This window comes from Balaenoptera physalus (genome assembly GCF_965194825.1).
Source record: "Balaenoptera physalus genome assembly, chromosome: 7".
In the NCBI taxonomy this organism is placed as follows: Eukaryota; Metazoa; Chordata; class Mammalia; order Artiodactyla; family Balaenopteridae; genus Balaenoptera; species Balaenoptera physalus.
Window position 1 is genome coordinate 27434362 of NC_138886.1, and position 12241 is coordinate 27446602.

The following is a 12241-nucleotide window of genomic DNA, read 5'->3' on the forward strand; positions in this document are numbered from 1 at the left end:
ATAACGCAAGACCTCATGTTTCATTGATGACCAGGCAAAAACTGTTACAGTTTGGCTGGGAAGTTCTGATTCATCCGCCGTATTCACCAGACGTTGCACCTTTGGATTTCCATTTATTTCGGTCTTTACAAAATTCTCTTAATGGAAAAAATGTCAATTCCCTGGAAGACTGTAAAAGGCACCTGGAACAGTTCTTTGCGCAAAAAGATAAAAGTTTTGGGAAGATGGAATTATGACATTGCCTGAAAAATGGCAGAAGGTAGTGGAACAAAATGGTGAATACATTGTTCAATAAAGTTCCGGGCGAAAATGAAAAATAGGTATTTTATTTTTACTTAAATACTGAAAGAAATTTTTGGCCAACCCAATATTTTTGTTCTGTATCTTTTCTTCTTAAAAAGAAAAATAGCAATTACCCAAATCCAGGCACAGGATAATATCAAGTATTATAAAGCACTTCTTCTACTAAAATGGACAAGATGCAACCTGACCTCCCTTTATCAAATTATATGATACGGTAAACTGGACAATATTAAGGCCTCTCACTAACTCCCCAAAACTCAAAATAGATCAAATCCCAAAGATGTTTAAAAAAATAACATTTCAATTATATCAAATCACTGCATTCATAAAACAAAAAAAAATTTATAACTTACCAGTAGTAAAGAAATAAAGGGAAAGCATGGCAAAAAGAAAAACAGATGTAACTACTAAGAATGGCAGCTTAAATTTCAGAGAAAAATTAAATAAGGAGATGTCTTCCTTTGCAGCATTCTAGACTTCCAACCCTAAGTACCTTTTTGCAAGAAGTACAACAGCTGTTATTGTCTTAAAGCGGCGGTCCCCAACCTTTTTGGCATCAGGGACCTGTTTCGTGGAAGACAGTTTTTCCATGGACCGGGGGCGGGATGGTTCAGGTGGTAAGGCGAGCAACGGGGAGCGATGGGGAGCTGCAGATGAAGCTTCGCTTGTTCACCTGCCGCTCACCTCCTGCTGTGCGCCCCCCCTCCCAGGACGACCGTTATAGGTCACGGCCAGGCCCGGGGCTTGGGGACCCCCTGTCTTAAAGCAAACATGATCCCATCCTTTAAAGACACCTCAGTCACTCAACCATCTGAATTAAGGCTCTTTGTTACCTCTACTCTGGATTGTTTTACCAGCTTCCCAGATGATCTCTCTGCTACCCAATTCATTTGTTCACTGTTACGAGATAAACCTAACTGATTCTCCTACTTTAAAATCTTCAAGCACTTTCTTACTGCCTACAAACGACTTAGCTTGGCTTTTCAGGTTCTTCTTGATTTGGGCCCACTCTGCTTTTCCAGCCTTCTCACCTCTGGAGAGCACTATCCAGCTAAATATAGTCACTCAAGTGTTCCTTAAACTCAGGCAATCTGCTTCAGTGCCTTTTCCTTTCCTTGCTCCTTCTCTCACTGCAAGTCCAAACGCTACACATTCTTCCACTTATTTGAGAACCAACCTAAATACCATTTCACTAATGAAGGTTTCCCAGATCCTACCAGGCTAAATAACTTTTCTGAAGAGTCCAGCTCCGGGCCAAAATCCTAGTATGATCTTTCAGGCCCAACAAGCAATTATAAATGCTTGCCTTCTCTACCCCAGACTTGGTGCAGAGCTAGTTCATTGCAGTTTCTAGAAGCAGTTGCAATACCCCCTGCAACCCCATGCTCATATGCATGTCTGCATTCCTAGATTGGGCACCTGTATTCAGAGGCCCCCTTACAGCAGGGGGCCCCCAGCTGAGACCCTTTCCAGCTGCCTCTTCAGAGACCTCCTTAAAGAGGGCAGGGGTCAGGAAGCAGTCTGAAGACACTTTTCTCCACTCTGTCTCAATACTTTTCTACTCCTAACCTTTCCCCCTCTCTCATTTCCTTGGCCTCAGGTCCATAAAACAATAGGAGAAGCCTTTTGCTTGGGCCTTCCTGGCCAGTGAGATGATCCTCAGATATTCACCATCTGCCATCTGCTCTCATTTACCTAACCCTCACCCTGAGCCATTCTGCTGTGAAAAGTGGAACCCTGGGGGAGCTAACACCCTTTCCTTTGTGGCCTCTTGCTTATACTATCACAGTAAGTGCATGAAGTCTTGATTGTTACTTTCAGTTTGGCTTATTGTCCTAACTGACCACTTCAACATGTGGCAGCGCAGGAAATCTTTCTTCCTCTAAACTCCCTGATTCACACATACTATTACACATAATCTCTATCTTGTATTATTGTTATTTATATAGAGAGATATATCTCATCTACATAAGTTAGGGCAAATTCCTTGAAGGCAGGGACAGTGTTTATCCCTATAAACTCCAAAACATCCAGCTGACATCCTGCAGTGAACAAATATTTATGGAAAGAATAAATGTATATAACATTCCAGAAGTAGCCTACATAATAAAATACTCTTAAAAGGAGGGAAGAGAGAAAGAGAAATAACATGATGAAATTCTACATATAAGTAGTCTAAAAATCTCCAAATGACCAAATGAAACTTCACTGATCCTATTAAATCCAGCAGCACTTTACAATTTATAATACACTAACTATGAAATCATTTTCACCAATAATAAGCAAATAAACTAGAAAAAAGAAAAGATAATTTTGAAAACAGAACACATTCTGTTTCTGGGAAAGATATGGAGTATCTTCAAATTAGCACATTATTACTTGTGCAATTTGAAGTGATTCATCTTTCTGGCACTGTCCTAATAACTTCAGTAATGACCTTTATTTTTATCCTTGATGCTTCTGAAACTGCATGATTATTATAAAACATAGGACACTTCAAACCTGCCTCATGTCAAATATATATAAATGCAAAGCTGTAATGTTAGATATATTGAATACAGCACAACAAGAAAGGTGCCAAGTATAAGTAAATGCAGAAAAAATCAGATAAAGGAAAATAATTCAAGAAAGACTTTAAAGCAGAGCTTATTGTTTTGTTATTGTATACAACATAATCCAAATAATATACAGCACATTATAATGCTGTAAATTCAAAACATAAGCCACCAATACAGACAGTCTACACAGACCAATATTTTAGCTTATGAAGGCTGCTGCAATGGCTTCTGCTTATTGGTTAAAGAAAAATGTAAGTTATTCAGCCAAGCTAGATATACTAAGTCCTAGAACTATACAGACATAGATCATCACCTTGTATGTCTCTTCAGTGAAGTAACATGGGCACTGTCAGATAAAAATAGGCAACTGTTAAGAGACTGCTTTACAACTTAAATTTAACAGTTTATAATAAAATTAGATCAAAAGCCTGCTGAGGAATTTCTTTTGATTCACTGTTTAACTCACAGTGATTACCTTATTTTAGTTTGAGCAAAATTTCTCTCTGTTTAAAGAGGCCCCCATACTTTGAGACTATCTAAATAAGTCCTACAATAACAAAAGGTCCCAAGCCTTCCTCTTTGTTCATAAGGCTGCTGATCAGGGGCCAGACACTGGGACTGTACATGGTAATAGTTGTCATTCACTGCAGACCTTCGGGTAAGACAGGTGATCTATAAGTCTAAAATTCAGGAACTATTGCTAGGAATTTCTCTCTAAGCAGTTCAAACTGCTGTAGATATAACTTTAAAGAAATGGAATACTGAAATAAAAGGTGTAAGTAAGAAGAGGATTAGGAAAGAAACTAAAAAAAAGTAATGAAAAATGTTAATGACAAATTCAAGTACTGATAATATTATATTCTTCACTTTGGTGTTACTAATAAGAATTTCTCTTTTTTTTTAACATCTTTATTGGAGTATAATTGCTTTACAGTGGTGTGTTAGTTTCTGCTTTATAACAAAGTGAATCAGCTATACATATACATATATCCCCATATCTCCTCCCTCTTGCATCTCCCTCCCACCCTCCCTAGCCCACCCCTCTAGGTGGTCACAAAGCACCGAGCTGATCTCCCTGTGCTATGTGACTGCTTCCCACTAGCTAGCTATTTTACATTTGGTAGTGTATATATGTCCATGCCACTCTCTCACTTCGCCCCAGCTTACCCTTCCCAAGAATTTCATTTTAAGTTATTGTCAAGTAAGAATCAATTTACAAGCATTTTATTCAGATAATAGATTTAATAAACTAGCTTACCTGCCCTTGTTCTCTTTTCCTTTAATTTTACTTTCTTGACCTTTTCCTCCAGTAGGATCCCACTCTACACAGGTATCTTCAACTCTCAGGTTCAAATGGGAGGATGAGTTATCCAAACTGAAGTTAAGTGCTAACCAAAACAATATTTCAATTTTTTTAAATGTAGCATATCTCTAGTTTCTGAAGCACAACCATCATCACATTGTTTTCCTACTCAATGGATTTAACACTGTATATAGAGAATAAAGTTCCAATTCCTAATCCTAAAATTTAAAGTCTACAACGATAAAGCCGTAATCTACTAATTCTTACTGTATTTCCCATTATTCTCCTCTATATATCTATCCTGTACTCCAACCAAATACAACGTACTTTCATGGCCACTGGTCTTTCTGCTATTCCTTCTGCTGGAATCAATAAACTCAATTACCTATTATTAGACCATCAGCTGATTGTTATGACTAAATAGGAAGAGGAGCTGGTAGAATTAAGGATGAGGAGAAAGTGATGTGGTGTAAAAAATTACAGAGCCTGGCACACACACATTTTCTCTTATGCTCTAACACTTAATAATTTCATATTTAAACTCTTAGTAGTTTCAAAATAAGGCAAGCACAGAGAAACAGGCCATGATGGCAGAACAAGGGAACTAACCCATCTGATAGAGCTAAAGATGATATACATGGCAAAGAACAGACTAGGGAGAGGGGCTACTTAAATGAAATCAAATTTTAAAAATCCAAAACAAAACTATGCTTTTCAAATTATTTGGTATCGGGGGAACTATCTACTATTCACAAGACTTACTCAGAACTGCTAATTTAGGAAATCAGTGTAACACAGTATTACCTTCTCCCTTTGGATACTGACTGAGGGTTAATTGTTGAAATGTATTGATTCACAGCTGAGTAATGCACATTTCCCCCTATTTAATATGCAATTCCTAGAAACTGGGTCTTAAGCAAGGTATTATCTACTACATAGTTACCAATAAATCTGCTTATTAGTTATACTTCCCTCCAAAAGTTGAAATTTCTGGTAAGTACTCACTGAAGAAATATTCCTTTACAATACCCCATTTCACTTAAGGATAATACGTGATTTAGCTAAGGTTTCAGTGTGTCCGTGAAATATACATCATCAAACAACAAAATATTCATATAGAGAACTAGTGCTTACCTAGTGAATCAAGAATCCTTTCATACTCTACTGTTTCGAAAAGAGCACTTTAATTTTACCTATGCATCTGACCCATTGCTCAGTGTATTTTAAATATTCTAAATACAAATCTACTGACCATAACCACTTTTAGAAAGTGTCATACTATTTGCAAAAAAGTTAATAGCTTTCAAAATCTGCATGTAAACAGATAAGAGCTTACTGAAAGACGAAATAATACAGCTTTTCAGTAAAAATGGAAACAGAATTCCTCAACAGGTGGGTTACTAAAAAGTTAGGATTAAGCAAAACTGAGACCCTGTATTACCAAGAATGAACTGCCTTAAGAAAACAGGGTTAACCTCTATATTAGTTATTAGTTAATACATGTGAGGCCATCTGCATTTTTGAGAGAAAGAAAAATTGGATATAACTCTAATGTGCCATCACTCTCAGTTGCCTGTTAAAATCCTAAGGGAAGAAACAAATCCTAAAGCTATTCCCTGTGTTTGATGATGGAGAGATGAGTAGAGTCAAGGGTGGCAAAAAACAGGTATCACCCCCAAGCCGCTTGAGACCAGATTTATCAAATACCACAGCACCCAAACAGAAAAGCATGGGTTCCAGTCCCAGGGGTGCAACCTTTTATCTCTTCTTTTTTGGACACTGTCCCTTTATGAGGCCTCAACTAAATCATAGAGGCTCTCTAAGGTAAGAGGGATAATACCATGCAGTTTAAAAGCAAATAAAAGACTGGCCTCAAAAGTGAGGTCTCAAATTTTAGTCCTGTCTCTCATATAAGCCCTGTAATATGGCCAGATATTAGTTTCCATATCGTTAAAAGTGTGAAAACAAAGTACCAAAAAAATCAGAACACAGACACAGATATGTTTCATGTGTTTAGTTTGTGTTGGTGGCTGCTTTCCAGGCACTGTAAAATTATATCATAGACACTAACATTTGAGGCTAGAAAGTAATTGGTGATTAATATCACATCATTTACCTTTACAAGGAAGTAAGGGATAATGTACTTTAAAAATTCTGGTCATAAGAAATATTATTCATCACTTTTGACAATTCCAGTAACAGAAGAAATAGAGTTACATACAATTGGAGAGACAGATATTAACAATGTTCACTATTTTCCACACCAAGCACCACAAGTGGCAGGATATGAAGTTTTGGTAGGCCTCAACTATTAAATCTCCATCTCTCTCCCTTTCCCTCCAGTTCTTTGCTCATATACTTATTTCTACTGGTTGGTCAAAAAGGGCTGCAACAAGTCAAAGACTTAGTAAACAACTGTTTAACACAGCATTTTAAAAATCTGACTTTTCTCTGGAGCTCCTGTTGTCATTAGTGGCCACTCCAGTGGTATGGAATAACCCTAGAAAACCTGTGACCCATAGTTTCTTAAGAGATAATTTTAGAGCTTCCCTGGTGGTGCAGTGGTTGAGAATCTGCCTGCCAATGCAGGGGACATGGGTTCGAGCCCTGGTCTAGGAAGATCCCACATGCCGCGAAGCAACTAGGCCCGTGAGCCACAACTACTGAGCCTGTGCGTCTGGAGCTTGTGCTCTGCAACAAGAGAGGCCGTGATAGTGAGAGGCCCGTGCACCGTGATGAAGAGTGGCCCCCGCTTGCCGCAACTAGGGAAAGCCCTCACACAGAAACGAAGACCCAACACAGCCAAAAATAAATAAATAAATAAATAAATTTTTAAAAAATAAAGGAATTCCAAAAAAAAAAAAAAAGATAATTTTACTCTGAGTCTCCCAGAAGGTCCCAGAAGATTCAGTGGGCCGCAGCGTTTAGTATCAGTCTAACCCAACCCCAGGGGGTTTACCCCGCAGAGAGAACTGCTCAAAAGGACTAGAATCAACTTAGTCTTTCCCTACAAACCCTAAAACCAAGAATTTGACTGGTAAAATCTAGACATTGCTAACAGGAGCAGACAGCCCAGCTCCAAGGAAATCTCAAGCCAGTTATTCATTTTCCTGAATCTATGGAATTTGAATGGAAATCTACAATTCACCACATTTAGGCCCAAGTTTGGTCACTAAACATAAAAAGTAAATGAGAAGGAACAAAAGAAATAAAAAACATATAATATTCTTGAGGGAGGATATTAATAATAACGCAATTTTACCTGACAAGGGCTAAAATCAGTTCAAGTTATGTAGGAAGGATTATCTGCCTGTAAATATGACTATTTGTGAAATGGTAAAAATCTCTAAAGAAACCACAGTATCATCTCAGTTTGTTAACAAGTAATTCTAAGTTATTGCATTTCTTGGCTAAGTTATCTGTAGTTCTCAAATAAAAACATTTGCTAATCCAAATTATTTTGACTTAGTTTTGTTTCTTTTAACCTTTCTGATGCAAACATATTCTTTTGAGTTTGTCTTGTCAATAACTTATGAACCTCATATCTTGCTTTATTCTAATATGATATTTTTATATCAGCCTCCAAATCATATCAAACTTCCGGCATTCAAACCCTATTTAAATGCTGTATGAACCAGAGGTCAGTGGAACACTCTAAGGCCCAACTATCTAACAACAATGTGTAGAATCTGATTCTGGAAGTAAACTGAGTCAGTTATCACCTCACAACTGGAAAGACCTCTAGCACTGTGGCCTTCAAATTGGTAAATACCTGAAAAATCTTCTGTGTTTAAATATGTTATTCTACAGTAAATCCAAACTGTTCTCAGAGACTAGAAGCACTTACATTCCAGGCCCACAATAAGGGCTGGCACAGAACGTGTAAATCGATTCTTATTCACAACTTTCCAAGCTAGTTCTAGGAACAGACTTTAACTTCACTTTCTTCACCTGAAAAATGGATATCAATAATACCTATTCTACTGATCTCTCAAGATGGTTTCAATGATCAAATGAAGACTTGTGAGCTTTGTAAACATTAATAAAATATATAAATGTTAATTTCTACAATAAGATTTTAGAATACAAAAAGAAGCTGAACTAAACTGAATATGTACTTCCCCATTATTGAGTCATAATCCATTCTCTGGGAAAACTCTGGGAAAACTTCAGTCATGCGAATGTATTTATACTAGACTGAAATTTGTAAAGTAAGTATGCATGAGAGAACATAACACCATCATCAGTCTATTTTACCCATCTGAAACCACGGTAAAAGAAAAACTAATGAAAACCACTACTGTAGTCCTAATTTTCCCATCTTAAAATTCCTCCTGTTGAGAATTCCTTTGCAGGGTGGGTGGGGGGAAGGGGGGGATCAAGGTGGGAAAGGAAGGCAACTATACATGAAACGTTTCCTGTCACGAAGTCTGGAATAATGACTGATGTCAAGTCCTGTTTCATGCTGTACAAGTAGCTACTGATCTTACCTTTGGTCTCTAGAGTCACTGGATCAGAATACTCTCCAGCCACAGCCTTGTTACAAGCCCGCACTCTGAAATTCATATACTTTGAATCAAACTTTAGGCCTGAAAAAATGAAAAATGGCTTTCAGATATGAAACATAAAGGAATCTACTCCAAAAGTATGAGTATGAACCTTCAAACAGACATTTTTCCCTTCCTGGAACTATCTTTTCACTCAGGAAGGGTACAAATTTATGTTAAAAGGGTGATAATGCCTGAAATAAGAGAAATCATGATTTATCTATTATTTTCTTCAAAATAAATTATACAGTTTATCACTGGGCTTTTTAAACCTAGCAATAAAAAGATACTCTCAAGCCTCATTATAAGTAAGGTTTCATTCATGGAGAGACACTACAGTTTAAAATAACATATTCAATTTCTGGAAAGTAGACACTATAGAGTTTTTATATTTATGACACATTGTTTCATACGTGAAAAATGAATTTAAAGAGAAAGTGAAGCATAAGGATTAATAGCAAAACTTTGAAGTCAGTCAGGTCTAGATTAAAATCTCAATCCAAAAATTACTAGCTATGGGACCTTCAACAACTTGACGGAGCCACAGTTTTGTATCTGTTAAAATAGAAAAGAGAAAACCAACCTCTTCACCGTAAAGACTAAATGAGATGTATTGTACTGATTAAATGAGATGTACTGTGTAATACACTTCAGCCCAGCTCCTGACAAATGGTAAGTGCTCAGTAATGGTAACGTTAGTAATGTTACTGCTCACATAAAACAAATATTGAACAACTCAGGCAACATTTGGCCATTTCAAATACCCAAAGTCCCCTATACATGGAGATATGTTTTTAAAGACTATCAAAAGGCCAACACACAAATTTCTAATACCAAGACATAGCTTAACTTTAAGTATTATCGTGAAGGTTATCAAAAAAGGGTAAAGGCAAGTCTTTACAGTATCACTGAAATGCGGGGTAGTGTATACATCTAGAAAATTGACAGCTTTTTTTATTGTTAGAAAACCAACGTAAAAATTAAATGTCACTCTGAAATACAGTTTCCAGAACATCCCTTCATGTTTGTTTTAAATACACTGTTTTACCAGATTGCAAATATCCAGAAGTACTTAAAATGAAGGTTTTCTTGATATTTTAAGAGAAATTCATTTCCATGATAAATATACAAAAAGTCAGCTTGGCTAAAGAAACTTAATAACTTCATCTTTTAATGTAATTCAAAATATTTTTCACAATTACATCTATCTTCCGAGAATGAGATTCATGAAATGCAGTCATCTTACCTGATAGTGTATATTCAGTACCCTTAATATTATCAATTATCTCCCAGCATCGCTCATCCTTTACACGTGGAAGTCCATCAAAATTAGTTTTCCTATATTCCAGTATAAAATGATCAATCTTATTATCTTCTTCTGGCATTCTCCAAGCTACTGTTACAGAATTGTCAGCCACCAAACACTCTACTGGATCTATCTCTGGAGCTTTGGGGACTGAAGGAAAAAAAAAAAAAAGCTCGTTTCTCACTATAGTACTAATCCAGTATTTATGTTTGTCGTTCAAATTACGCTTTTCATGTCGCTTTTAAACTGTTCAATTGAATCAGGCTAAGAGAAGGGAAACCTTATAAATGCAAAATAACCATTTTTCATAGCTCTGTTTTAAAATTCGTATTTCAAAGTTTTTCATAGACTTATTCAAAGTATATTAAAACCCTAGTTAGCAAAAAGCAATTCAAACATGCTAAGAATAAAGAATCAAGAATGATTTGTTACTGCTCAACACGTTTTTAATCTGCTGTTTCAAACAGCTGGAGAATATAAATTAAATCACTATTGACAAAATAAAATAACTTGCTTTGAATCCAAAGATTAAAATAATTCAAGGTATTTTCAATGTATTTAAAAAACCTAGTTTATAAAATAACTGTAATTTCTCAACACTGAACAAAAATGAACTCCGCAATCCCACAAAATATTTAAGAATTTTAAAATGTTTCTCCAAAGAGTTCTATGATTCATTAAAACAAACTGAGGTAAATGAATCACAATTAACATGAATGAACATTAATCAATTTCTTTTCCATGAAAGAGGTTTTCCACAGCTCCTCGACATTAACAGATGTTCCATTTAAATAGTAGGCTAACTGGAGAATGTGGTCCTCCAGTGATACAGATGTGTCTGAAATGTGTGAAACTGCAAGTACTGTATTTAAACCTTTTGTTGCTAAAAAAGGTTTTAAAAGATTTACTCCAAGTATGTAAGGTTGGTTCAACATTCTAAACTAGTTAATGTAAACTATCACATCAGTAGAAGAAAAATCAGATGATCAGAAGAAAAATTACATGATCATATCAATAGATGAAGAAAAAAATACTTTACAAAATCCAACATTCACTCATGACAAAAGCTCTCAGTAAACTAGGGAACTTTACTTGATAAAGAACATCTACAAAAAAACCTACAGTTAACATTAATGTTGAGAAAGTAGATACTTTTCTCCTAAGGCAATGACATTCCCTCTCTCCACTCCTACTCAACACTGTACTGGAAGTTCTAGCTAAATGCTATAAGACAAGGAAAAGAAGTAAAACATATACAAATTAGGAAGGAAGAAATAAAACTGTCTTTGTTTACTGATGACATGATTGTCTATGTAGAAAATCTCAAAGAATCAACAGAAAAACTCCTGGAACTAACAAGCTTATAGCAAGGCTGCAGGATACAAGGGATGAACAGGCAGAGTACAAGGGAATTTTAGGGCAGTGAAACTATTCTGTATGATACGGTAGTGGTGGATACATGACATGATACATTTATCAAAAGCCGTAGAACTGTATAACACAGAGTGAACCCTAATGTAATCTGTGGGCTTTAGCTAATAATAATTTATCAATTACTACAAAAGTACTACACTAATGCAAGACATTAATAACCGCGGAAACTGTATGTGGGGGAGGAGGGGAAGTACATGGTAACTCTCTGTATTACCTGTTCAATTTTCCATAAACCTAAACTTGTTCTAAAAAACAAAGTATTAATTTTGTAAAAAACTATAACAATAACAACAAAGGAATTCTATACATGAAAATTCAAAGCAATGTGAGACCTAACAAATAACAAAGTAAACCAAATATCTTAGATACAATGATCAAGACCAAGATGAAAGGAATTTGATATACATTTTAAATCTTCAAGCCTAACTAGTAAGAAAGGGAGGAAAGGAAAGAGGTGGGACAATTGATCTCCATTAGCTATAGTCTTCAAAGTTGAACTATTGCATGTGTGTAATTGTACAATAAATACTTGGAATCTGATATATCTTATCAGTAAGACAACAGACAAAGAAATATTTATCATTTCTCATTATGATTAATTTCCTTCATCTGTCTGTAGGGGTTTCGTCCCTATAATACATTACAGATGTTAGTCTCTTGTTACCAGAACATAAGCAATACAGACTACTATTCATTGCTATGGGAAGAGATAGAGGCATTCATAAATTTAATATGCTGTGCAGTGCCTACATGTGAGGAAATGTAACAGCCTATGGCATGTAGTAATTTT

At 35.9% G+C, this 12241-nt stretch overlaps 1 protein-coding gene across 7 annotated transcripts in view; it reads right to left on the reverse strand.

The window, feature by feature from the left end:
* FSD1L (fibronectin type III and SPRY domain containing 1 like) overlaps window positions 1-12241 on the reverse strand; it is a 70011-nt gene that overhangs the window by 14410 nt on the left and 43360 nt on the right. For 4 of the 7 annotated variants that reach the window (XR_014266182.1, XM_082471208.1, XM_082471206.1 and 1 more), the window contains exons 7-10: window positions 9958-10167; window positions 8655-8753; window positions 4120-4249; window positions 3175-3207 (exon numbers count right to left, since the gene is read on the reverse strand). Coding sequence is in view for 6 of the 7 variants with exons in the window: in XM_082471208.1 (XP_082327334.1) it covers window positions 3175-3207; window positions 4120-4249; window positions 8655-8753; window positions 9958-10167 (472 nt within the window). In the remaining variant the exon portion in view is untranslated. The remainder of the gene's footprint in view (window positions 1-3174; window positions 3208-4119; window positions 4250-8654; window positions 8754-9957; window positions 10168-12241) is intronic. The other 3 variants (XM_082471205.1, XM_082471207.1, XM_082471204.1) reach the window with 1 other exon arrangement.